Here is a 26,010-nt window from a genome sequence, read left to right on the forward strand (position 1 = left end):
AAGTTTCATGCTTCCAGTGACAAATGTTTCCCCAAAACGTGTCAAAAACGGCAAATTATGCAGTTTCGGACTCCTTCCGGTTTGGCCGGAAGTGACGTCACAGGACGTTTTTTGATGACATCAGTAGATTTTACTAGAGATTTTCAACAATTTTCTTGTTTAATGTATAACAAATTCTCAATACTTTTTGAGATATCTGGAAAAACTTTTGGCCCCTCTAGATCCCTTAATTTAGGGGTCAACCCTTTTTCCAGATATCGTTTGAAAGATCTTCTAATTTTGCACAAATTATGTTCTATATATTTAAACAAAATATTATTAGTAAAATATGAGTAATTTTTGGCTCTTTTAAGCGTTCTAATTTTTGACCCCTATATAGCGCCAGTTTTAATAGAGAAATCGGAAAATATAAAACGATGTGTACAACTTCAATTCTTCTATTATCTAAAATCAGTAAAATTTCTGCTCCAGCTTTAGCCGTCACTGAGACTTTGTCTGGAAACGAAAGCCTATAAATTTTCGTTTAAAGGGAAATAACTCAAAACCGGAAGTGACTTTTTGAAATTTTTGACAGCAATTTGATAGAATTTAGTAACTTCTTAGTACCTCTTAAATTTGAGCGAAATCAATTGAGAAATGATTGAGATATGAGGCTTCAAAGTTGGCGTCTAGGAAGTAGAAAGAAAAAAATCTTTACCAACAGAATCAGTAGAAGGTCTTCCGTTGGAAACGGAAGACCTTTTAAAACAATAAACATAGATCAGTACTAGTCATAACATGGTAACGAATATCAGCTCACAGGCTTGTAATTGAAACTGGACGGTATAAAAAATACAAAAAATATCAGATGAACGAATTTTTTCACTTTGTACGTTGGCCATTTCCGGATTTTGATCAGTTCCAAATAATTATTGATTTAAGAGATTTATTAATTCAAAAGTGTATACATAAATTGATACCTTTGTTATGAAGACTTATTAACCCCTATCCCTGCAATCACGCATTTTAACGCATATACCGTTGCCCCTCAATCACGCAATTCTGTTTTGGACGTTTTCTACTCTGATAACAAAGTTTTGATGGCAAATTTTGTTATTCCATTCTAATATATTTCGCAAGTAATATCATTTTCCCCCAATTTAATATGTTCGAGTCGTTAGATTTATTGGACGAAACTTGGGATTCCAGACAAATTAAGATGGTCTTTCTTTTGACACTAAATAAGCTCGCAATCCACTGGAGTGGTGATGTGGAAGTCACTCAATCTTGCGTAAGATGGGACCCTTGATTCAGAATTTATCGAATTCGACAAATGATTTTTTATGTAAGTGTTTGATAAGTGTGCAGAAATCGACAGAAGGAACGTATAAAATTACAAAAGAATTTTTAATTTAATACATACTCATACAACTGTAGAGAAAAAAAGTTTTGTTCATAGAAGATAGCTTTGTTCCAGTTTACATGTAATCTTATGTTAACATGTAGCCTCATGTTGTCTTATTTTTTGTTCTATTTTTAAAAATTTAATTTGTAAAAATACAACCTGATTTTTCCCCCCTTTAAATGCCTGGATACCTATCGTTTTTAAACCTAAAATATATTTGTTCATCAACTTGCAATTAGAAAATGCATTGCTAATATTCCAGTTCGCTTTTTCTGCAAAAATATTGGAAATTTGATAATTTTCCCTATATAGTACATGATTAACTTTAATTTTTAACTATAAAGAAATGTTGTGGATAAATTAACATAACTTTGTGGATTCAGGGATACGTTTATGAGTATTTTTTGTAACACCACATCTGGAGACGGAAATTTACGAACTTTTTAAGACAACTTAAACAAAAAAATAAATAATTTGCAAATCCTATCATTGAATATTTGAAAATTTACGTTTAAGTTCAAGTTCGTCATTGTATTGATTAACTGTAAAAATATCGATTGGTTAAGCTGAGCTCAATATTGCACGGGGCAACGTTAAACGAGACATGATCATGAGAAAAACGTGTCATGTTTACATTTCTTGAGTACGGGAAAACCCAACTATGACGTCACACATTTCTGAAATAAGCGAAATAAGACATACCCACAGTACATTTCTGTCAACAACCATGTAAAAATATTTTTTGCGTTTTCAAATTCACAGAATACCCCACCATGTACAGATTATGGCCCGTTTTTATGATTTTATGCTACCCGTTTTACCATGTATGATCTTACTGTACTTAGAGATCCACTATGACGTCAACAGCGCGCTGGACGCGCAGTGTAGGGAAACGGAAGAGTGGATTAATCTATTCCGTAATTTGATAATATTTGCAAGAAATTTTAAATATTTTCAGATATTTTTATACTAGATGGTGAACGCAAACAAACAGTCACAAAATTATACAAGTAACGTGGTTTCAATCTCGTTTTGTACATATTTTATCAGAGATTATTACGTAATTCAACTGAGTCACATGACCATACATCCTTTGTCCCCTTAAATAGTTTACAGCAAAATTGCCTACAAGAGCTGGCGTTTGCTAGCTATGTATTTAAAATGCATGTTATTTCAAATTCAACGCTATTTCTTCTATCATTTTATTTAAGAAAATATTTTTATCATTATTTACAATGCATACTAAAAGACAAATACTGTTTTCTGAATTGTTAGAAGAGATACTTGTATATTAATAATAATAAAAAAGAAAAAACTAATATTAAACGTTTTTCTAACGTATTCAGATTAACAAATAAACAAAAGTATGTTTGTAATAAAATGACAATATCACAACAAAAATATTATTCATGAATCATAACATTGATTTAACTTTTGAGTCTGATCATCATCTGTGTCTGTTTTAATGCTTCATGATTTTTTTCCCAGCCATACCATATCGGGTATTCTATACCAGACACACCAAGCTTAGCATTCAGCCCGTTAAGGTTTGTAAAAAGACACGAGCTCCTGTACCACCAGCCTCCTGTAGCACAGTTACGTCTTCCGTTAATGATGTTGTCCTGGTCCTTGGTACTGAATTTATTACCGTTGTTAAAATACAAACTGTTACCTGCAACAAAGAAACTGCTGATTAATTTAAAATTGTCGTAACAAAATAAAATATACCTAGTTTAATCATGTACAATCTCAAGATGTTTTATGTAAAAGTTTGTAAAATGACTTTCCCTTAACATTTATACACAGGCAAAAGTGGCTCGCATGAACTTCATATGAAATTCGCACGAATATCATGCGAATTCTTCGCATGAAAAGGAGACGAAAAGGACCATGCATGATATTCGCATGAAAATATCATGCAATTTTGACATGAAATTCGCACGAATATCATGCGAATAAAAATTCGCACGAAATTTATATGAATATTTTTGTTACTTTCTTTACAGATTTTCATATGAATGTCGTGCGAATTTCATGTGAATATCATAATATATTCATATCAAATCCATGTGATGTACTCAGTATATATTTTTCCCAGTTAATTGAACTTTCAATTCTTTTAATCCATTTGATGAAAAGTATTAGGAAATTCTAATTCTTAGATCTGTATATGAATTTGTACAACTAATCATCAAGGTTTCACTGTTACTGATATTCAAAAAAATGCATTAAGTACAATCTCAAAATCTGATCCAGCAAATGACTTTATGAGCTTTATCTAAATCTTAATTTGAAACTGCTTAATTTGAACACATGCAGATTTTGAGGAAGCACCACTATGATTATCCAAGTTATTCTTTTGATGAACAAACAACTGGACACATTCTGTTTCTTAATCTTCTTTATTGAATGCTTCAATTCTTTTTAACATTCTCTGCTCAAGGGCCACCCATCTGTCTAGAGATTGTTTCATCTGCAAGAGAAAATAATTGTAATGAATACTGGGTACCGGTAAATGAAATACAGTCATGAATTTAATACAACTGCATTTCCAAAGTTAATATTTCCCTATTTATCAGGATAACATAAAATATGAACAAATGTAGATATAGCAATCTCATATCACCCCTAAGTTCAATTTGGTAAGGTTATATTTATTTTGCCTACATTGTAAATGATCTTTAAAAAATTAAAAATCATACATCATAAATTATAATTAATTCAAAATCATACATCATAAATCATAATATTTACATTTGCAAATGTTTTCCTTTATATAACACTACTAAAGGCAAGCGTTTTTATAACTGTGTAAATACAGGTATGGGGTCAAGAGGTCATAGATGTGCGTTTGGATAAACGTTCGACGTAATTTCTCTGTGACGTCATAAAGGGTCGACGCGCGTTTAGTGGATTACATACATGCCGTTGTGTTTGAAAAATTAAGGCATTTCACACGTTAAAAGTAACAATCAGGCAAATATAAAGTATGAATAAGTCACAAATGTAAATATAAGTAATAAGGTATCATTTTTTGAGTTTTATTGAGATGTAAAACGGGTTGGCACATGATCAAATCTTCCATAAAGCCCTTCGGGCTTTATGGGATTTGATCACGTGACCAACCCGTTTTACATCTCAATAAAACTCAAAAAATGATACCTTATTTCTTAAATAAAAGTACAAGAGGCCCAGGGGCCACATCGCTCACCTAAGCAATTGGCTAGGAAAAAGCACATATCAGATCAAAACTGAAAGTTTACTGAGGGGGGAAGGGGCATGAATTTTAACCCCCCAAGGGGGTCATGATTTTAACAAACTTGAATCTACACTACCTAAGATGATTCCCTATAAATCTCACTATTTTGGCCCCACCCTACTCCCCGGGGTCATGATTTGAACAAACTTCAATCTACACTACCTCATGAATATGATTCCACATGAGTTTCATCTTTCCTGACCCAGTGGTTCTTGAGAAGAAGATTTTTAAAGATTTTTCCTATAAGTTCCTTTGTAAAATTTTGATCGGCCATTTTGGTCACACCCTACCCCAGGGGGTCATGATTTAAACAAACCTCAATCTACACTACCTGAGGATGATTTCACATGAGTTTCATCTTTCCTGGCCCAGTGGTTCTTGAGAAGAAGATTTTTTAAACATGCTATTAATTTTTCACTAATTCATAATCATCTCCCCTTGGAAGAGGGCGTGGCCCCTCATTTGAACAAACTTGAATCCCCTTCACCCAAATTTTGATCAGGAAAGCTCACTTGAGCCTTCGGCTCAGGTAAGCTAATAATTATAATGTTTCTTAAGTATAAAATTATTGAAAAAAAATGAAAACAATTTTCCTGCAAATGACTTAAAACTTAAAAACAATCTTGTGTCAGGTATCAATTAAACCTTGAGATAATTGTCTCTGTTTCATTGACCTTTATCTGATGATGCAATTTGTATCTGTATCTGTAGGGCATTTAAAAGCAAAATTTACCTACCACTGCATCTGTGTTCCTTCTGAATGCAAGCCAGAAATATGTGGCTGTGGTAGCTGGATTTTTTCTGAACAATTTCTTCTTTGTGTCCATCAGCGAAAGCTCTCTGTAAAGCAAAGAACAGAAATAAATCTAAAAATAATATTAAGACTTGTCATGAATTTTATATCTTCAAAGTTCAACTTTTTAAAGGAATAAGTTTGAATCTGTTTTATTATTTAAACGGTCATGGAAATATTACATTTTGTATGCACTAGCTAATTTTGCCTCTGTTATCAAAGATTGTTCGGTTTATATTGTTTTTTTACTGTTATGTCCATCTTTCTGTCTATTTAACCTTTCAACACACTTATGAGTGGGTGGGGCTATGGCTTAATTCATATTCCACAGGTGTATTTCATGTAACAAGAACTTTATAGGGGTACTATAAAATTTGACCTCTTGACCTTGATATTAGGGTTTGATCCACTTTTACAAAAAAAAAATCCCTGAACTTTAACCTAGGCTATAATTTTGAACAGTTAGTGCTATCAATCTGATAATTCACATTATTTTGTAATCATTGTGAAAGACCCTTCAATAAGTTTTTTTTTACCTTAAAATTGGTTTTGACCTAAGAGTTTGACCCACTTTTAAAAAATATAATCTAGGCCACACCTTTTAAAACAGTTAATACTAAAATTCTCATATGTCACAGGTTAAATTATTCCGCATGACAAAACCTTCCTTCAGATGCTAACAATTTTGACCTTTTGACATTGACATTTAAGTTTGCCTTGCATTTCAGTCCTCGCTTTAAGATGTCGTATAGGCATATATAAAGGCATAAAGATAAGATAAAATAATATATGTATGCATTAAGTTTATTTGCTGAGTCTCTAGGAGCAGAAAAAGATGACTGTCAAAGAATTACTGCATTTTTTATGTCTACTATAACATCACTAAATTCAGGCTCCGGGATCATGAAACTGTCTTAAATTAAAGTCAGAATTTTGTCTTAATTTTAAAATGTAGACTTAATTAAGATTGCGTTCTTAAGTGGATCATAAAAGAGACTAAGCCAAATATTAACAAAGATTATGCTAAGCAAAAAGCATGACTGAAAATCTTTATCGCTATAGTAGCATGCGTGATCTTTAGCGCGCTTACAGTAATTTATTGGAACTCTTCAATGTTGAAGTTACATAATCGTCTGCCGTCGAAACAAAAATGACTGAAATAGCTGAAACTAGTGAAAGTAGTAAGATCACAAAGGAGAGGAATAGGAAAGTTAATTGGTTACTGAAAGATGAAATACTGTTAGTTGAGGAGGTAAAGAAGAGAGAATCATTGTTGTTCGGAAAGTTAGATGGTTCAGGCAGAACAGCGGGGGAGAAAGCGAAAGCATGGAAGGAGATTGCCGACTTGATCAATGCGTAAGTCACTATCAGCTTGCTGTTATCTTTAGCATAGTAAAAAAAAGAACATGTACATGAGAGTCGATCAAAAAAAAAATATCATGAAGTAAAGTTTGTTAAAGAAAGTTCAACTCGTTACTGATCATTTTCACCTAGGTAGAAGCAATTTGAAAGAAAAAAAAGAAGAACCATTTAATTATACTTACTGCATGAAAAAAACGTGTCGTGGATTTTTTGTGTGGATAATTAAGGGCTAATACAATGAATGGCCAAAGCTGACCTGCTTAATTTATGAAACTGTAATTCATGTATGCATTTACAAATGTACACACACATGCAGTCTCTCCCTGTTTTTTTTTTTAGCTTTTAAATAAATGTATGGAACTGGGTCAACTTTCATGCCTTAATCATGCTAATTATATCATTGTAGATCATGCACTGTTAATTCTTCAACTTTTTCAATTTTATTTAATTTTGTCCATCGACATTATATATATGTATAAATGATGCACAAATATTGGTTTATTTATTTATATATGAAAATCATGCAGTTGACCGATTAGCAATTCTGCACTCCATTGTCATCCCTACAATATTATTAATTTATTTGTATCTTTTGTTACATATAGACTATTGAGATGACATACGGAGAGGGGGTAATCTTTATACCGCATAATAAAATATTAAGGAGCGTATAAAGTATAAATATGTCTTACCATTAAGTTTGACCTATTTTGGATAAAAATAGGATGTGAACAAAAGTTACAGATAATATTTTCAGTTAAAGAACTGACGAGCAATATATTCTCGGTAACCAAATCCATTTTGGTTCATCAGCTGCAAGTTGTCCTCAATGTCAGGACCAGCTATTACTAAGTCATTAATGTCTGTGGTTACAATGTCTTGGCGTAGGATCCCTATGTTATGCAGCATAACGCATGACACAACATACATACACGCTCTGTTCGGGTTGGTATGAAGTCCTACTGACAGGCAGGGGAATCTCCTTTTCAAAATACCATAGGTTTGTTCAGTGAGGACTCTTGTCCTACAAAGGGCCCTATTGAATTTCTCCCTGTAGTGCACATCATTAGTTGTGTTAAAAGGAGTCATCAGGTAAGTTTAACAAGGGTAAGCCGAGTCTCCCAATAATATTCCATCATGCTGACCTTAAAAAATAATGTATGTACAAAGTATATATATATATAATTATATAATTTAAATGACAAGGCAACACATATATATTTTAGCTCAACTTCAAGACAATGTTGAGTATACTCATTATGGTATTGAGTTACATGTATTATAATGTATTACCATTTTCAAATTGCTCACAGAGCTTGCTCTCCCGAAATATTCTTGAGTCATGACACGAGCCTGGCCATCTTGCAACACAGTTTGTTACTAGGAAATTACTGTCACATGTCATCTGAAATATATGGATGGAAAAAAAAGATTACCATATTGCTTTTTCAGGTATGGGTTTCTGTTAAATTTTTATAACACAGTCCAAGCCAAAAAAAGGTAAAAATATATTACAGTTGAACAGTATCTCAACACTCGTATCTCGAATGCCATGGATATGCTAAAATGATCTGACAGTCTGAACCTTATTCCTACAATATTTTACCCTTGACATCTCTGATACTCAGATATATTTTAAAGTTTTTTTCAGTACCATGGAGTTCGAGATGGCGTGTTTTGACTGTATTCCCATTTTACCTGTACATTCAAGGAATGGTAACCTATACGGTTAACAAAGTCCTGCTCGTTTTCTTTGGGTGTTTGTATCCTTATAAAAGTTCCATCGATGCATCCAAGTATACCGGAAAACCTTCAAAGGAAAGCAAACAACAGCTTTAAATTATGATCCCTTAAGCAGGGTGCATTAAGTCACAGTGCTAAGATTGATTGATTGTGTATTGTTTAATGTCCCTCTCGAGAATTTTTCACTCAAATGGAGATCCTCAAAGAGTCACAGTGCTGAGAAGATGTGATCCTAGCTTGGGAATGCATAGAAAAAAAACAGTCAATCATAATCATATATATTTGCAAACAATCCCAATTTTTGCAAAGACCACAACAGAGTACATTGTATAATTAATTTGCCAATTAACATTGCAAATATTTATGGACATAACTATATATATAGCTGTACATTTCTGTTTAAATTCTCAGATGAGTCATTCTTGAGCCTCTTAATTGTTTATAGAAATTAACTATTAGAATTATTTATCATGCAGATCATGGGGCAAATATATGGAAGAAAAAATTAATAACAAAAATGTTGTTAAAAAAGGGAGTCTGAATTTAATGTTATCTTGTTAATAACAAGGTGTGACAGGAATGATTTTTGTTAGTAACAATATACAAATATATGCAAAATGACATAATATTATTAAACAAGAGGCCCATGGGCCACATCGCTCACATGAGCACTATAAGGGTAGAAAAAGGTAGAAAATGGCTGTTTATTGTAGTTTAAATCCAAAAGTAGTCCCATGACCAATCATGGATTTGCTATTTTTTAGAAATGATTTTTTAAGAATTTTCCTATATATATCTTCAAAAACTTTGGTCGGCCATTTTGGCCCCGCCTTACCCCTGGGGGTCATGATTTGAACAAATTTGAATCTACACTACTTGAGCATGCTTCCATATAAATATGATGAATTATAGCTTTGTCATTCTCGAGAAGAAGATGTTTAAAGAATTTTCCTATATATTTCAATGTAAAACTTTGGTCGGTCATTTTGGCCCTGCCCTACCCCGAGGGGTCATGATTTGAACAAACTTGAATCTACACTACCTGAGCATGCTTCCATATAAATAAGATGAATTATGGCTTTGTCATTCTTGAGAAGAAGATTTTTAAAGAATTTTCCTATATATTTCTATGTAAAACTTTGGTCGGCCATTTTAGCCCGCCCTACCCCCGGGGGTCATGATTTGAACAAATATGAATCTACACTACCTGAGCATGCTTCCATATTAATATGATAAATTATGACTTTGTCATTCTTGAGAAGAAGATGTTTTAAGAAATTTCCTAAATATTTCTATGTAAAACTTTGGTCGGCCATTTTGGCCCCGCCCTACCCAGTGGGGTCATGATTTGAACAAACTTGAATCTACACTACCTGAACATGCATCCATATAAGTATGATGAATTATGGCTTTGTCATTCTTGAGAAGCAGATGTTTAAAGAATTTTCCTATATATTTCTATGTAAAACTTTGGTCGGCCATTTTGGCCCCGCCCTACCCAGTGGGGTCATGATTTGAACAAACTTGAATCTACACTACCTGAACATGCTTCCATATAAATAAAATGAATTATTGCTTTGTCATTCTTTAGAAGAAGATTTTAAAAAGAATTTTCCTATATATTTCTATGTAAAACTTTGGTCGGCCCTTTTGGCCCCGCCCTACCCCCGGGGGTCATGATTTGAACAAATTTGAATCTACACTACCTGAGCATGCTCCCATATAAATATGATGAATTATGGGTTTGTCATTCTTTAGAAGAAGATTTTTAAAGAACTTTCCTATATATTTCTTTGTAAAACTTTGGTCGGCCATTTTGGCCCCGCCCTACCCCTGGGGGTCATGATTTTTACAAACTTGAATCTACACTACCTGAGCATGCTCCCATATAAATATGATGAATTATGGCTTTGTCATTCTTGAGAAGAAGATTTTTAAAGAGTTTTCCTATATATTTCTATGTAAAACTTTGGTCGGCCATTTTGGCCCCGCCCTACCCAGTGGGGTCATGATTTGAACAAATTTGAATCTACACTACCTGAGGATGTTTTCCCATAAGTTTCATCTTTCCTGGCACAGTGGTTCTTGAGAAGAAGATTTTTAAAATATGCCACCAAATTTTCATTAATTCCCAATTATCTCCCCTTAAATTAGGGCGTGGCCCTTCATTTGAACATACTTAAATCCCCTTCACCAAAGGATGTTTTGTGGCAATTAAGTTTGGTTGAAATTGGCCCAGCGGTGCTTGAGAAGAAGTTGAAAATGTGAAAAGTTTACAGACAGACAGACAGACAGACGGACAGACGGACGCCGGACAAAATGTGATCAGAAAAGCTCACTTGAGCCTTCGGCTCAGGTGAGCTAAAAAGTAATCTCTATCATGTTTATATAATGGACATTCAGTCAGTGAGTGTATCTCATCTTCCACACAGTTCATGTCGCACATTTTACAAATTCTTTCATTTCTTGCAAGGGTGGTTTGCTCTCCAACAGAGTTTAGTTTTTTTTCGTATCTTCCACTTTCTATTCTGAGGTTATGTGAACTCACTCTAAATTTGCATATAATTTTTCTTTGTTCAAAATTTTTTAATAATAAATACTTTTCAATTTCAAAACTTCTTTTTATATAGAAATATGTTGTAAGTTTACCCGATAGACAACCATCATCTCTTTGTTTGAACCAATATTGAAGGAAATCTTCTCTAATAATTTTTTTCAGATGTTTCTTTAAAGTTATTAGTTTCATTGATTTACATCTTGACAAATCTATGCCCATTCTGTTACAGAAATATGTTACATTTGAAAACCAACTATTTACATTACAACTGTCCAAGATAATGCTTTCTTTGTATGCATTGTATAACAAAGAGTTTTCAGGCATGTTTTCCAGTCTGTGCCAGTAAGATATAATTGCTATAATAATAGAATAAAATATCGGTTGTCTACCCAGTTCAGATAGAACTGCAATACTGGTACTTCTTTTCCCAGACCCTATGATAAATTTGCAAAATTTCATATGAAGATTCTCAATCTCCCAATCTTTAAATATATCAAATAAACATTTTTCTTTTCTTTGTATTGATGATGACAATACACCCCATATTTCGGATCCATAGGTAGCTATTGGCTTGATCATGTGATCAAATAGATGAAGTAAAGTATTAATGTTTGGATCTGTCAATTTTATATCTTTGTATATTTTAAATGATGACTTTAAAGCTTTGTTATATAAATTACACCTTGCTTCTTTGAAAGAACCAGAATTTGAGAGTATTATACCTAGGTATATATATATTCCTATGTTAAACTTTGATTGGCCATTTTGGCCCCACCCTACCCCTGGGGGTTATGATTTGAACAAACTTGAATCTACACTACCTGAGGATGATTCCACATGAGTTTCATCTTTCCTGGCCCAGTGGTTCTTGAGAAGAAGATTTTTTTAAAATGCTATTAATTTTTCTCTAATTCATAATTATCTCCCCTTGGAAAAGGGCGTGGCCCTTCATTTGAACAAACTTGAATCCCCTTTACCCAAGGATACTTTGTAGCAAGTTTGGTTGAAATTGGCCCAGTGGTTCTAGAGAAGAAGATGAAAATGTGAAAAGTTTACAACAACGACAACGCCAACAACGACGACAACGACGCCAACGACGACAGACAACGGACAAATTTTGATCAGAAAAGCTCACTTAGCTAAAAACAAGGCATAAATGTATTTATTAAATTATTTTAATAATATTATGTCATTTTGCATATGTTTGTACATTGCCTTCTCCCCAATATCATTTGTTTTTATTTACAAACCTTCTCAGGTAATACCACGTGTTTTTAGGCACATGTTTATGTTTATCCAAATTCTGATTGGCTATTATCGAGGAAATTTAACCTTTTGGGTGTTACTAAAATCAGTCAAAGTACATACCTTGGGTGCATTCACTAGATTTTAAGTTGAATTTTCTATTGTTTCCAAATGGTATATAAACCATTGTAACTATAAGACACGTGGGGAAGCTTGGAAAGCAATAATTTGCTGTAAGTTCTCTCATTTTGATAAAGGTTTATTACGTATATATAATTAAACAGGTTGCACAACTGTAAATCATTATGTAAGTTATTAGACATATTGCCTAAATTGGTAACATCTATTGCCCTACAACTAAAAGTTATGAGTTATGTTATTAAATAAATAAGGGTTTTCTAAATTTCCCTAAGCCTTTCCACCCGTTTCGTTTCACATTGATAGATCGTTTTACAAGTGTTATTTACACGTGACTTCCGGTGGACGGCAGCCTGTAAATTCCAGGAAGAAGATATTGACATTTCGAGCATATATTCGAGCTTTTATCGCTCTTGTAGTGTGTAAGAGTATTAATTGGTGTGACGGGTAGGCAAGTGAATAAGTATTGTGTGATATTAGTAATACCAGACCGAGGTTTTTGTTGATTCATGGTAAGATGGCTACAACAAAAAATATCCAAGATGGCGTCGGCGATCAGAGCGGGGAAACAAAAAGTAAAAGAAGGGGGAGACCGATTAAAACAGCTTCATGCCCTTCCTCTAGGGATAACTCTAGGAACAATTCGCCCAAGAAATCTCATTGTGTACTAGCATTAGACAATGAAGAAGTTTGGTGCTGTAACTTATGTAAAAACGAATTCATGTCGGACGAAGACAAGCTCCTTGAGTGTCAACGATGTACCAATCATTTCTGCATAAAATGTCTGAAAAAATCAGTTGAGGAATATAACATTATGTCAAAAAGTGATGTCATGTGGTTTTGTGGTACATGCAGAGAAAAAGTCGAAAAGAACATAGTGGTGGATAGAGAGATAGAGGATAGGTGCAAGGAAATAATGAAAATATTTGAGTCAAGGATTGATAAACTTGAAAAGGAAGTGCAAAGCAAATGCAGTGAAAATGATGTCCGTGCAATCGTCAAGGATGAACTAAATAATAAAGTAGCGTCTGGAAATTCTGAAATCACATCGAATAACGATGAGGTACAGCCTAAAGAAAATGTTACAGCAGTCCTGCAGGAAATAAATGAGAGGAAAAGCCGGGAATATAACATGGTGGTATATGGAATTGAGGAGTGTGAGTCAGAATCTAGTGAGACACGACGGAACTTTGACTACGAGAAGTTGCAGGCTATAGGAAAGGGATGCAAAACAAATATTGACAATTCCGACATCAGGAAAGTGGTACGTTTAGGGAAAATTCAAAAAGGATAAGGCAAGTCGCCCAATGCTTGTTACCCTTACAACAACAAAAAAGAAGGTGGAACTTTTTAAAGGTGCAAAATTCTTGAAGGATCACTTGGAGTTTGCCAAGGTGAGAATTGCAAATGACTTGACAAGAGCTGAAAGGGAAAATTAGAAGAAACTGTATGAAAGGGCTAAAGAACTACAAGGGACACATTCGGGGGAATTCACCTTCCGAGTACGAGGACCACCCTGGGCGCGCAGAGTGGTAAAAGTTCGGGTAGAAGGAGAGTAGATATAGAAAAGAACAGTGAAGATAGTGTAAATAGTTTTAAGTTTGTGAATAGACTAACTTGCTTTTATACAAACGCCGATCAGTTCAGAAACAAATTCAATGAATTTCAAATCAGAATCCGAGATGTAAAACCGATGGTAATAGGGATTACCGAAGTAAAGGCGAAGAATGCTTCTTATCTACTAAATCCTTCCGAATTCAACATGGAATGGTCACAGGAATACAATATGTTCCACACAAACCTAGAAGGGGATATTGGTAGAGGAATTATACTCTATGTGCATGAATCACTTAAGGCGGAGGAAATAAAAGTTGATAGCAGATTTTGTGAGCACCTGTTCGTGAAATTGCGTACTAGTAGAAATGAGACCATGCTTATTGGAGTGATATACAGATCACCATCAGATAGTTCGGAAGAAACCGGTAGAACTTTAAGGAACTTGATCAGTGAAGTATCAAAGCTAAACTTTACCCACCATTTACTGATGGGAGATTTTAACTACCCTGGAATTAATTGGGAGATGATGACATCATCAAACATTCATTCAGAAGAGCAGAAGTTCCTTGAGTGCTTACAAAATAACTTTTTATTCCAAATGGTAAATAAACCAACGAGATGGAGGGGAACTAATACACCAAATGTGCTAGACCTGATAATAACCAAGGACCCGGACACAGTAGTAGATATGGAACTACAAAGTCCTCTCGGAAAAAGTGACCACTGTGTCATCATATTCAGCTATGTGTGCAGAGTGGATGTCAAGAAAACAAAGAAGAAGAGAAAAAGTTACAGCAAAGCTGACTATGTAGAACTAAAGGATGAAATTAAGCAGACAAATTGGAGGCATATTTTGGGGAATGGCTCTGAAAACATAGATGAAATATGGACAAAATTTCGTGGAAAGATGGAGGATCTAGAGAATAAGTATGTACCTACTTATGAAATTGGAAGGAAGAAAAACCAGCAAATTCCCTTGGATAAAGAAACTCTAAATGTCATTAAAGAGAAGAATGCCTTGGCACGCAAGTACCTGGTACACAAAGATCCAGATGTTAGAAGAAACTACAATCGTACTCGAAACGAAGCAGGGAAACTAGTAAGGAAGGCTAGGAAGAAATACGAAAAAAAATCTAGCAAAGGAAGCAAAGAGTAATCCAAAGAGAATATGGCAGTATATCAACTCAAAGAGTAAAAGCAGACAAGGGATTGCAGATTTATGCACCGACCCTAGAGATCCGAAATCAGAAAAAACGGATGATGATGAAACAAAAGCTAACATTTTAGCGGACTTTTTTAGTAGTGTTTTTACCAAAGAACCAGATGGTGAAGTACCACAACGTAAAGCCAGAAAAATCCAAATTCAATGGGAACAACGTTACATAAAGGAAGAAACTGTTAGGAAAATACTCAGAGAACTTAAGGTGGACAAATCTCCAGGATTAGACAATTATCATCCAAGGTTTTTGATGGAACTACATGAGGAGCTGTCGGTACCACTAACTATGATATTCAATAGATCATTGGAGGAAAGAAGGGTTCCAATGGAGTGGAAAAAAGCCAGAATAAGTGCTATTTACAAGAAAGGGAACAAGTCCTTAGCAGGAAATTATAGACCTGTGAGCCTCACATCAGTCGTGTTTAAAACAATGGAAAAGGTAATGCGGGATCAGATCACTGAACACTTCACAAGGAATGATCTATTTACAACAAGGCAGTATGGTTTCATGGGAGGGAGGTCAACCGCACTACAACTACTCAGAGTCTTAGATGAATGGACGGAGGCATTAGATCAGGGACACACCATAGATTGTATATATATGGACTATCAGAAAGCATTTGATACAGTTCCTCATAGACGTCTTATCAGCAAGCTGAAAGCATATGGAATAGGACTTGAAACAATTCAGTGGATCCAAGACTACCTAAGGGATAGAAAACAACAGGTTACAGTGAATGGGAGAAGTTCCGAGTGGCATGATGTAACATCCGGCATCCCACAAGGCTCCGTCTTAGGACCGATATTGTTTGTAATATTCATAAACGACCTACCAGAGATCGTCGAGTCAATGGTATACCTTTTCGCAGATGATTCAAAGATTTTTAACATTGTGAAAGAAAATGGAGATCAGGAAACACTGCAAAGAGATCTTGAAAAACTCCTCAGTGGAGCAACACTTGGTTGTTGAAATTCCATCCTGAAAAGTGTAAATATATGCATATAGGGAAAAAGTCTTCACAAGAGGTGTCATACAAGTTATTAGGAGAATCTTTAGAGCGTGTTCAGGAAGAAAAGGACATAAGAGTAATCATCGACGAAAATTTATCCTTTGAGAAACACATATGCGAGAAAGTAAAGAAAGCCAACTCGACATTTGCCATGATTAGAAGGATATTTCAACATTTAGATGAAAATACATTCATTCCGCTCTATAAATCTCTGGTTCGAACAAACTTGGACTATGCAAGCTCAGTCTGGTTCCCATACAAAACTAAATATATTGAGATGGTGGAGGGAGTGCAAAGAAGGGCAACAAAGCAGATACCTGGAATGTCAGATCTTACCTATTCTGAGAGACTGAAGAAACTCAAACTACCAACACTCAGCTATAGAAGACACAGAGGAGATATGATAGAGATATATAAAATTACGAGTGGAAAATATGACACAAAAGCAGCCAACTTTGTGAAATTTAGGAGAGATCATGTAGGGAGAGAAACTGCAAGGGGGAATTCCAAGCAACTATTAATCCAGAGAGCCAGATTAGATATCAGAAAATATAACTTCACCCTGAGAGCTGCTAAGATCTGGAACAGTCTACCAGAGGATGTTATAAGTGCGAAGACTACTAATTCTTTCAAGCAACGTTTGGATAAACACTGGGAAAACCAAGACATTTTATATGACTATAAGGCTGCAATATCCGGAAGTCACGCAGTGAGTTATACTAAAACTGAAGTAAGATATAGGGAGTCCAATGAAGAGGATCCTTAGGGAGCCTGAATTGGAAACCAACGATAAGTAACGATAAGTAAGTAAGAGTGTTTACGGTACTGTGCGTTCTTGAATATAGGGGGCGTCATCGCAACAAATGTGAAGGTCGTGTATGTTTACAAAAACAAAGCGGGTTAATATTGGAAGCGAATGGCTGGTGCGAGTGTTTCTTTTGTTTTACTCATGAATAGAATCAGATACCTGCTATTGCATGGAAATTCCTTTTCACATTGACGGCATCTTGACCTGTTGGGAATTTTATAAATCTTCCGGAAAATCTCACCAGTGCAGCCGCTACCCGTCGAATGCATCTACCCGCGGTGGACTTGGAGATGTGTATGGAGTCTCCTACAACCTGATGGAATGCCCCAGTTGCAACGAAACTCAAGAAAACTAGAACTTGAATAAGACTTGGCAGAGAGAGGGATCTTCTTGTTGGATGGCGAATGTAATTTTCAATCAAATCAACAATAAAGATGATCGTCGGTCGTCGAAAGCGGTATCTCTCATACAGTTCATCATCGTCCCTCATTTCCAGTGGATTAAATCTATCCCGAAATAAACGAGGACGAGGAAGACGCCTTCTATGAGGATTTTGTTGAAAATAATGGCGAATACGTCCAATAAGGTCAGCCATTTTGACAGAAATTAAGACCAATCTTAAAAATAAAGACTGCCCATTAGCAGTCTTAAAATTTAAGACAAAATTCCAATCTTAACTCTAAGACATTTTTTGTGATCCACTTTAAGATCAATCTTAAATTTTAAGTGCAAATTTTTGGAGTTAAGTCTGGCTTAAGATTTAAGACAGTTTCATGATCCCGGAGCCAGAACCTATTACTGGGTAAACAGGGGCAACGTAATGTACAATTTTGGAAATGGAACTCTTTAATACTCGTTATAACTATACATGTATTTTAACTATACATGTACTTAAAATGTACTTAGTTTGTTTGCATTCTATCAAGAAGCACTTTTACCATGCAAAATTTGGTTGATAATGGTTCAGTCAGTAATGGATAATTTGTTACTAATGGGACACACAACAACTGATGAAAAGAGAAGCAATAGGTCTAAAAAGAAATAACAATAAATTGACACTTGCATCCCTCAAGTGTCCATATTAATGAAATTATATTTCAATCCTTACCAATGCATAAGAGTCACCTTGAAGTTGGTCTTCTCCTCTGAATCGGATGGTGATAACCAGAAATTGCCGAGAAGTCGGGTATACCCCAGCAGTCGAGCCTTTATTGGCATTTACTCCACATTTTTCTCTTGTGTCACTAGCTGAAATGTATCATATTATTGAGAATCTCACAAATTTAAGAATTTTTTATAAGCTGTTATTTTTACAATTGTACTTTTTTTTTATAAAATGCATTTAAAGTTTCGATCAACAATGCATGAAAATGAAAAATGTTACGACAAATTTTGACCAAAAACAGGATATGTTTGTGAAACACTGATGCCCCCGTATGACAACTTAGCAAAGATGAAACTTTTCTTAAATGCAAATTTAATTAACAGGTACCAAAAATTGGATATTCTCACTGGAAAGCAATTGTGAAATTTGAAAGTATGAGGCCATTATTAATTTTTTTTAAATTAGTACAAAAATCTCCAAGGTCAAGGTCTAAAGGCTAAGTTACTTGGTATCCAATGAAAGATCTTGCCACATAGAATTACTTATGTAGAGTATGAAAGCCCTAACCCTAACCTTTCAGAAGTTATGGCAAAGGTTAATTTCTTTTTTAAAGTAGGTCAAACTCCATGGTCAAGGTCAAAGGGTCAAAGTTCTTGTTATCAAATAAAAGGTCTTGTCACAAGAATTAAATATGTAAAATATGAAAGCACTAGCCCTAACCATTTGAAAGTTGTGCTCAAGGCTTGTTTTTTAATGTAGGTCAAAGTCAAAGGTAAAGGTCAAAGGGTCAAAGTTCTGGGTATCCAATGAAGGGTCTTTTCACAAGGATTATATAAATGAAGTATGAAAGCCGTATCCCTTACCGTTCAAAAGTTATGGCCAAGGTTCAAGTTTTTTACAGGTACAGAAATCTACAAGGCAAGATCAAAGGGTCAAAGTTGTTGGTATCCAATGAAAGGTCTTTCAATAAAAAATACACATGAGAAGTATAAATGTCCTGGTGTCTACTGTTCAAAAGATATGGCCAAAGTAAAAGTTAAAAATTTTCATGTAAAAGTGGGTTAAACTCCAAGGTCAAGAGGTTAAATTTGGTGGTACCAAAAGAAAGGTCTTGTCAGAAGAAATACACATGTGAAATATGAAAGTCATGGCTCAAATAAATCAAAAGTTATGGGCAAAGTTTAAGTTTTTGCAGACAAACAGACAGACAGAGAGACAGACAGACGGATGGACATGAGAAAAACTATATACCCTGAAACTTTGTTTACAAGGGCATAAAAAGGGCTAACTTAAGCTTCTGGCTTAGATGAGAAAAATTCAATGAAATATTCCCAGCTTAGTCATAATTGTTAAAATTTTAAACAAGAGGCCCTGGGGTCACATCGCTCACCTGACCATATCAGCTAGGAAAACACACAAATCAGATCAGAATTGGAAAAAATCTGGTGTTGGGTCAACGAAGAAATTTGACACCCCATCATTTCAATCCCTACCCCAAAGGGTACTCATGATTTGAACAAATTATATCTTCAATACATGAGGGTTGCTTACATATCAATATGACTGTGAACATAGCTTTTCTGTTCCTGAGATTTTTCCCTTAATTATCCTATGTAAAAATTTGATCCACCATTGAGATCTTTACCTACCATTGGAGGTTATGATTTAAACAAATTTAATTTTACACTACCTGAGGATGATTCCATATGAGTTTAATCTTTCCTGTCCCTGATAATATGGATCTTGAGAATTGAGATTTTTAAAAATACAAGAGGCCCATGGGCCTTATAGGTCACCTGAGTATCATGCGACAACTTTCCAACAATTGAATTTGATTCATGTTTTAAACTAGAGGCCATGAAATTCACAATTTTGAAAGAGGCACCATTTCTTATCATAATTATACACTCAGCATGCTTATTTTGGTTACTTAAAACTCAGAGGTAGATCAGAGTAACAAAGGGAAAATGCATTTCCACTTTTAGTGAATTTCAGGGACCCTGGGTCAGGGCTTCTTCTGTTAGGGTGGGTCCATAGTTGAGCTCCCCCATCCCACAGGAACCACTGACACTGGGGCCACATCTTTCAAACTTTTGAATTTTTTAAAAATTTTATTTCATCATGCTGTTGATTAATACCAAAGTGCAGACTTCAAAGCATTAATTTATTTTAGACTACGTTACCCCCCCCCCCCTCCCCCAAAGTACATCTGTCTCAGGGGACAGGAAATTAACCATTTTTGGCAGAAGCAGGTTTTTTTTCATAAATTTATACTAAGATCATTGGCATTATGCCCATTAACAAAGGAAAAGATTTCAAAAGAATTCAAGCATTTTCACTATATAAACATTAGAGCCACCCCCCCCCCCCCCGGGCCCCCACCCCCCAGCACAAGAATCTCTAACCCAGGGACCCTGAAATTCAATAATCTCAAAGAGACATTCTTCCTCCTCATAATTATGTACAAATGTTCATTGGTTAAATACTCAGGTGCAGAAAACAAGAGTTTTAAAGAATTATGCATTTTCACTATATATTCAATAAAGCCAGGGTTCGACACTAATTTTTTTACCTTGGTGGACCGCAGGTCCACTTGTGAAAAATTATTGGTGGACCTTCTCAATATCTGGTGGACCTTTATAAATGTTTGAATGAATGAATGAATTATTACACAAGGCATTAATTAAAACTAACTTTAATATATACTGATTCCAGTCAGAATAATAAAGCATAAATCTAACCAGCCAACAGAATCAAATCGATTAGGGACTAGTCATTTTTTTCAGAAATATTGTAAAACTTAAAAAAAAAATGTATTAATTAATCTACAAACCATAAAAATATTTTAATAATTATCATTAAGTTACAATGGTGAAACCTGCATTTATTTCGTTTCCAAAGGTAGATTTGATTCAAAATTACAATTATTAATTAATACGTTCAAATATTAAATAACTGAGCTTTTCATGTATCTACATGATCTATGGCTAGATCATATTTTTACAACGTTGCAAAACTGATATAGGTACATGTATGTGTATAAATTAATTATTTTCTAAATTTATTATTTATTCAAATAAGTAGTGATATTATGTATATCAAGAAAAAAAAATGAAACTGTGGATAATAATTCATAAAATGTAAATTATGCCTCTTTGAACATCTATAAAAACACACACACAAAAAACAATGCATAAATGCAGATGTCAATCAATTCTAATACGTTATATCGCGATTACCTCGTAGTTATCTAACTTACTACCGCTCTTTTGCGGGGGAGTCGAGAAAGCTCAAATCTCACGAGATTACTGGGGCACATGGCATTGTTTACAGTAGTGACATTCGAATGATTTGAACATTTTATGCCGAAAGAACAATGCATTGCCAAGAATTGAATTCAAAATAGTAGATTGTCAATTAAGGAAAGTTTAGATTATTTTATCAGCTTTTAAATGCGACGACTTTCAATGAAAATTTAATGAAAAGAGCCCCCTGAGTTATAAATATCGTTAAAAATGTAACATTTTAGAATTAGCTCCTCTCAAAAATTAATTAGGCTGGTTCAGCGATTGTTAAGCAAGGTATTCCACCAAGATTTTTTAATTATCTGTACTTATAAATTCTAAAATGATCGATCTTGCATTGTATTCAATAGCACATTTGTCCCCAGCCAACAGACGTTTCCTACCTCCATCGCGAAAGAGTTCCGCTAAGTTAAGTAATCGCAATATCAAGTATTATCTCCAACTATGTGCGTTCAGGCGTGAAGCGATTTCCTGTTACCCAGTGTAATTTTCACACCTTTCTGTGCATTACGTAAACAGAGGAGAGACTGGCTATTGGCATGTATTTTTCATGCTTCTTATTCAAGGTCCGTGTTGATTGTTCTTTCGTCTCAATATTATTGTTAATATTGGAGTTTTCAATTTTACATGTAAAATATATCGAGTTGCTAGGTCCCCCTGATTACCTAAAACATTATTACGTATGTAAAATACAGGTATGGAGGAATTAATAATTTGAGTTAGGGATGAATTTCGATTTAAAGAAAAGAAACCTGGAATTTCACTGTTTTTTTTAATACGGTGTTCAAATTTTAAGTGGACCAAAGGTCCACCCAGTCCAGAACATTTGGTGGACCTTCCAATTTTTTGGTGGACTCGGCCCGCCGGTCCACCGTTAGTGTCGAATCCTGAAAGCCCCGCCCTAACACCAGAACCCCCAACCCAGGGGCCATGAAATTCACAATTTTGGAAGAGGGAGCCTTATTCAACATAACTTTGTACTAGGTTAGTTTATTTAATACTCAGGAGCAAAGAAGAAGATTTTCAAAGAAATAATTCATTTTTTGCCATATAATCTATATAGCCCCGCCCTAGATCTAGAATCCCTGACCCTGGGGCCATGAAATTCACAATTTTGAAATAGGCAGCCTTATTCAACATAGCCATGCACTTGGTTGGTTTATTTAATGCCCAAGAACAGAAAAGAAGAATTTCAAAGAATTTTTTGCATTTTCACTATATAATCTATATATATAGCCCCACCCTACTTCTAGAACCCCTGACCCTGGGGCCATTAAATTCACAATTTGAGAAGACCCAGTCTTATTCAACATAACTATGCACTTGGTTAGTTTATTTTAATTGCCCACAAACAGAAAAGGAGAATTTAAAAAGAATTTACGCATTTTTACTATATAATCTATATAGCCCCGCCCTAGCACTAGAACCCCTGACCCTGGGGCCATGAAATTCACAATTTTGTAGAAGGCGGTCATTTTCAACTTACCTATGCATTTGGTTAGTTTTTCTTATGCCCACAAACAGAAAAGAAGAATTTCTAAGAAATAATGCATTTTCACTATATAACCTGTTAAGCCCCGCCCTAGCACTAGAACCCCTGACCCTGGGGCCATGAATTTCACAATTTTGGTAGAGGACTCAATGCTAATTACAATCATACCAACAGTTTAACTGCTTGATGTCCAGGAGTAAAGAAGAAGATTTTTAAAGATTGCCCTAATTTAAGTGGTTTTTGCCCCAACCCCCCAGGCCCCAGGGGGGGCAGGGACCATGAAATTCACAATTTTTGTTCCCCTTCACCCATAGATGCTATATGCCTTCATTTGAACAAACTTGAATCCCCTTCGCCTAAAGAGGTTCTTGGGAAGTTGAAAAGGTGAAAAGTAAATGACAATAATGACGACGACAGACAAATTTTGATCAGAAAAGCTCACTTGAGCCTTCGGCTCAGGTGAGCTAACAAAAAACATTATAAAATACTTACATGTACCGGTACTTTTGACAATCAGGAAGATTTGGGAGTTACGACTACCTTGGTACTTGAATTTGATCCTTGTGATGATAATTAACTGTGCCTACAGAGAAACTCAGAAATGTCAGATAGTGTCTGTAGGTTCAATAACATTTAGTTCATTATCTCTTGTCACTTTATTTAAAACATGTATTCTATAAATTAACAAAGATTATATACATGTATTTACATTAAAGAAATGCAAGATAAGCAAAAATAAGCTGAATGGTTAAGATTTTGCTACATGTATACAAAATTGTTATACATGTAATAACAAACAATGTATACCTCAGGCTCTGCAAAAAATATTTCTCTCTTAGATTCTTTTTTTACCTGTTTACATGTATCATATTTATAATCTTTGAGAAGCTATCAGTGTGGTACAATGGAGTGCCATGCATAGATCTGCTTATTACCAGCAAATTATACCTGTGATTATAGAAAACAACATTTAATAAATATTTTCGAAACTTAAATAAATATTTTGTAAATATATGTACAGTACAAATCATTTTAGGGAATTGACTAGGACTTTCTGTCTTGCAATCTAGATGTTAGTAAGCCTCTTTATATCTGCATATATGGGGGGGGGGGGTATTATAATAATGTACATTTTACACGTGCATGTAGTTAAATAACTTAATACGATACCGGGTGGAGTATGGTTTTTAAAGGAGGAGATTGATTAAACTAGAAAAAAGTATTTGTATGGATTACCTGAAAAGTTTTTGAATAAGAAAGAAAAATATTGATCTCAGAACCCGAGAATCCTATTTTGTAAGGGGGTCATTTTGTATTCACGACCAAATTTCTTTATACATTACATTAGCTTTTTACTGAACATTTTCTATGGTAAAAACACAAACAAACAAAAATTTGGAACTTTCTTCTTATTCTTTATTTTTTTTTTTTGCAAATCCAAAGGGAGAGTTGCAACCCCCGCAGTTAGAGTAATCTGTGTCTCGGGACAAGCTCTCACCGGGTCCGTAGGACATTAATTTTATCATTTTAACGATAGCCTCGAACATTCTATCTACAACCCCCCACCCCCCACCACCCCCACCCCCTTTGGATTCGCCACTATGTGACAGTGTGTTATTTGATTGCTGCAGTTTAATTTTATATACCAGATCCCGGTGCAACAGGAATTAAAAACAAACCAAAACATAAGGCCTACCCTCGTTCAATAGGCCTTTTCAATAATATTGGAAGAAAAGCAGAGAACCTGTATCAAGCCCATCTTTCATTTTCAACTCATAACGTTACCATAGATAATGTTAGATCCACTTGAATCTGTTATTAAGGCGACAAATATTCCCAAATACAGTTATTACATCTATCTGGTATAAAAAAAAGATGAGACTCTTACAAACTTACAGAAAATATGGAGTTGAAAACATTCTGCTCTTTCTTTCTTTCTGCTTTCTAAGCCGCATGATGACGTAATTTGTGACGTACGGCATTCCATAAAAAATAGCTTTGGTTCCATAAAGTAAATTTATATCACGTAGTCATCAACATTCATCTTTGAAGCGGAGATACATTTTCAAGATAAAAATTTGAACTACGAAAATTATAAAAATTAAGGTATTTCCCGATTTTTAGATGAATACGAAACTGAATAGCCAGGTTCCATTTGCACTTCCTGTTACAGAAAAAAAAACCCGAGTCAATGAGAGTTCCCTTCTATGGTTTGTTCCAGACTTTCCTTCTGACTGATTGTGATCTAATTCCTTAAAACAATGGTAAATATGTATGCTTTGTTAATTGTTTGTCATATTTTGTGTTTATAATGCACATTTTTATTGATAATTCAACTTGCAACGAAATATTTCGGAGTAAATTCGGATTACGTTCTCATTTCAGGTTCTACGTAACGCAGCCAGGTGATCGAATGGTCTTTTTATGCTTAGTTAAATCTATTTAAAGGTTTACTAAATTTTAAGTAAGTAATAATATGTTTTACGGTGTGACCGTTGGGGCGAGCGCAGTTTATTTACTATCATAAACCTACACATGTACTGTCTATCATTCAAGAAAAAGAAAGCAAAAAGAATAAAACAAAACAATAAAAAGAAATCATTTCCCAAGCATCGGGATCGAGTTCCAAACTTCTCGGAAGTTTCCGACAAAATCGGAAATACCCGAACCGTTGAAGTGACGAAAGTATGACGTCAGATAAAAAGTTCTGTTGACTTAGGACGCAAACGCTAGTTTTATGGAAAAGATATTGCATTAAATCGTTCTTTTCAAGTTGTTCTTTTCAAATTGTTGCTATGTTTTAGCCACCATGTTGCTATGCACCGCAACATGTTTTCCGAGTTTCACGGAAGCAACCGACATAACTTCGTCAAAATGCGTAAGTTTCCAGTGACGTCATTTGTATCATTTCCGAAGGGCAAGGTGAAGGCCGGTGTTGTGGCATGGGGGTATTTTTTTGAATAAGGTAAGACTGCGGAACATTAACTGGCAAAGTTGGAAATACATGTATACAGTTTACGTCATTTCTATCTG

The 26,010-nt window shown here is 34.7% G+C and overlaps 1 protein-coding gene, 1 long non-coding RNA gene and 1 pseudogene across 2 annotated transcripts in view; all 3 read right to left on the reverse strand.

Moving 5' to 3' along the window:
- Positions 1-2,717: 2,717 nt before the first annotated feature.
- LOC134258155 (fibrinogen-like protein A) overlaps positions 2,718-26,010 on the reverse strand; it is a 51,152-nt gene continuing 27,859 nt past the window's right edge. The window contains exon 5 of the mRNA XM_062740706.1: positions 2,718-3,056. Within this exon, the coding sequence (XP_062596690.1) occupies positions 2,812-3,056 (245 nt within the window). The 3' untranslated portion in view covers positions 2,718-2,811. The remainder of the gene's footprint in view (positions 3,057-26,010) is intronic.
- Positions 5,460-25,379, reverse strand: LOC134258153 (uncharacterized). Its single transcript, XR_009990097.1, has 4 exons — positions 24,874-25,379; positions 23,470-23,925; positions 18,184-18,319; positions 5,460-5,483 (listed from the first exon to the last, which is right to left on the reverse strand). It is a non-coding gene; the product is annotated as an uncharacterized LOC134258153 (long non-coding RNA).
- Positions 7,402-17,670, reverse strand: LOC134258161 (putative nuclease HARBI1; annotated as a pseudogene).

This window comes from Saccostrea cucullata, unplaced genomic scaffold, assembly GCF_032062105.1.
Source record: "Saccostrea cucullata isolate Sc308-1 unplaced genomic scaffold, CSIRO_AGI_Scuc_v1 ctg1467, whole genome shotgun sequence".
NCBI classification, from domain to species: domain Eukaryota; kingdom Metazoa; phylum Mollusca; class Bivalvia; order Ostreida; family Ostreidae; genus Saccostrea; species Saccostrea cuccullata.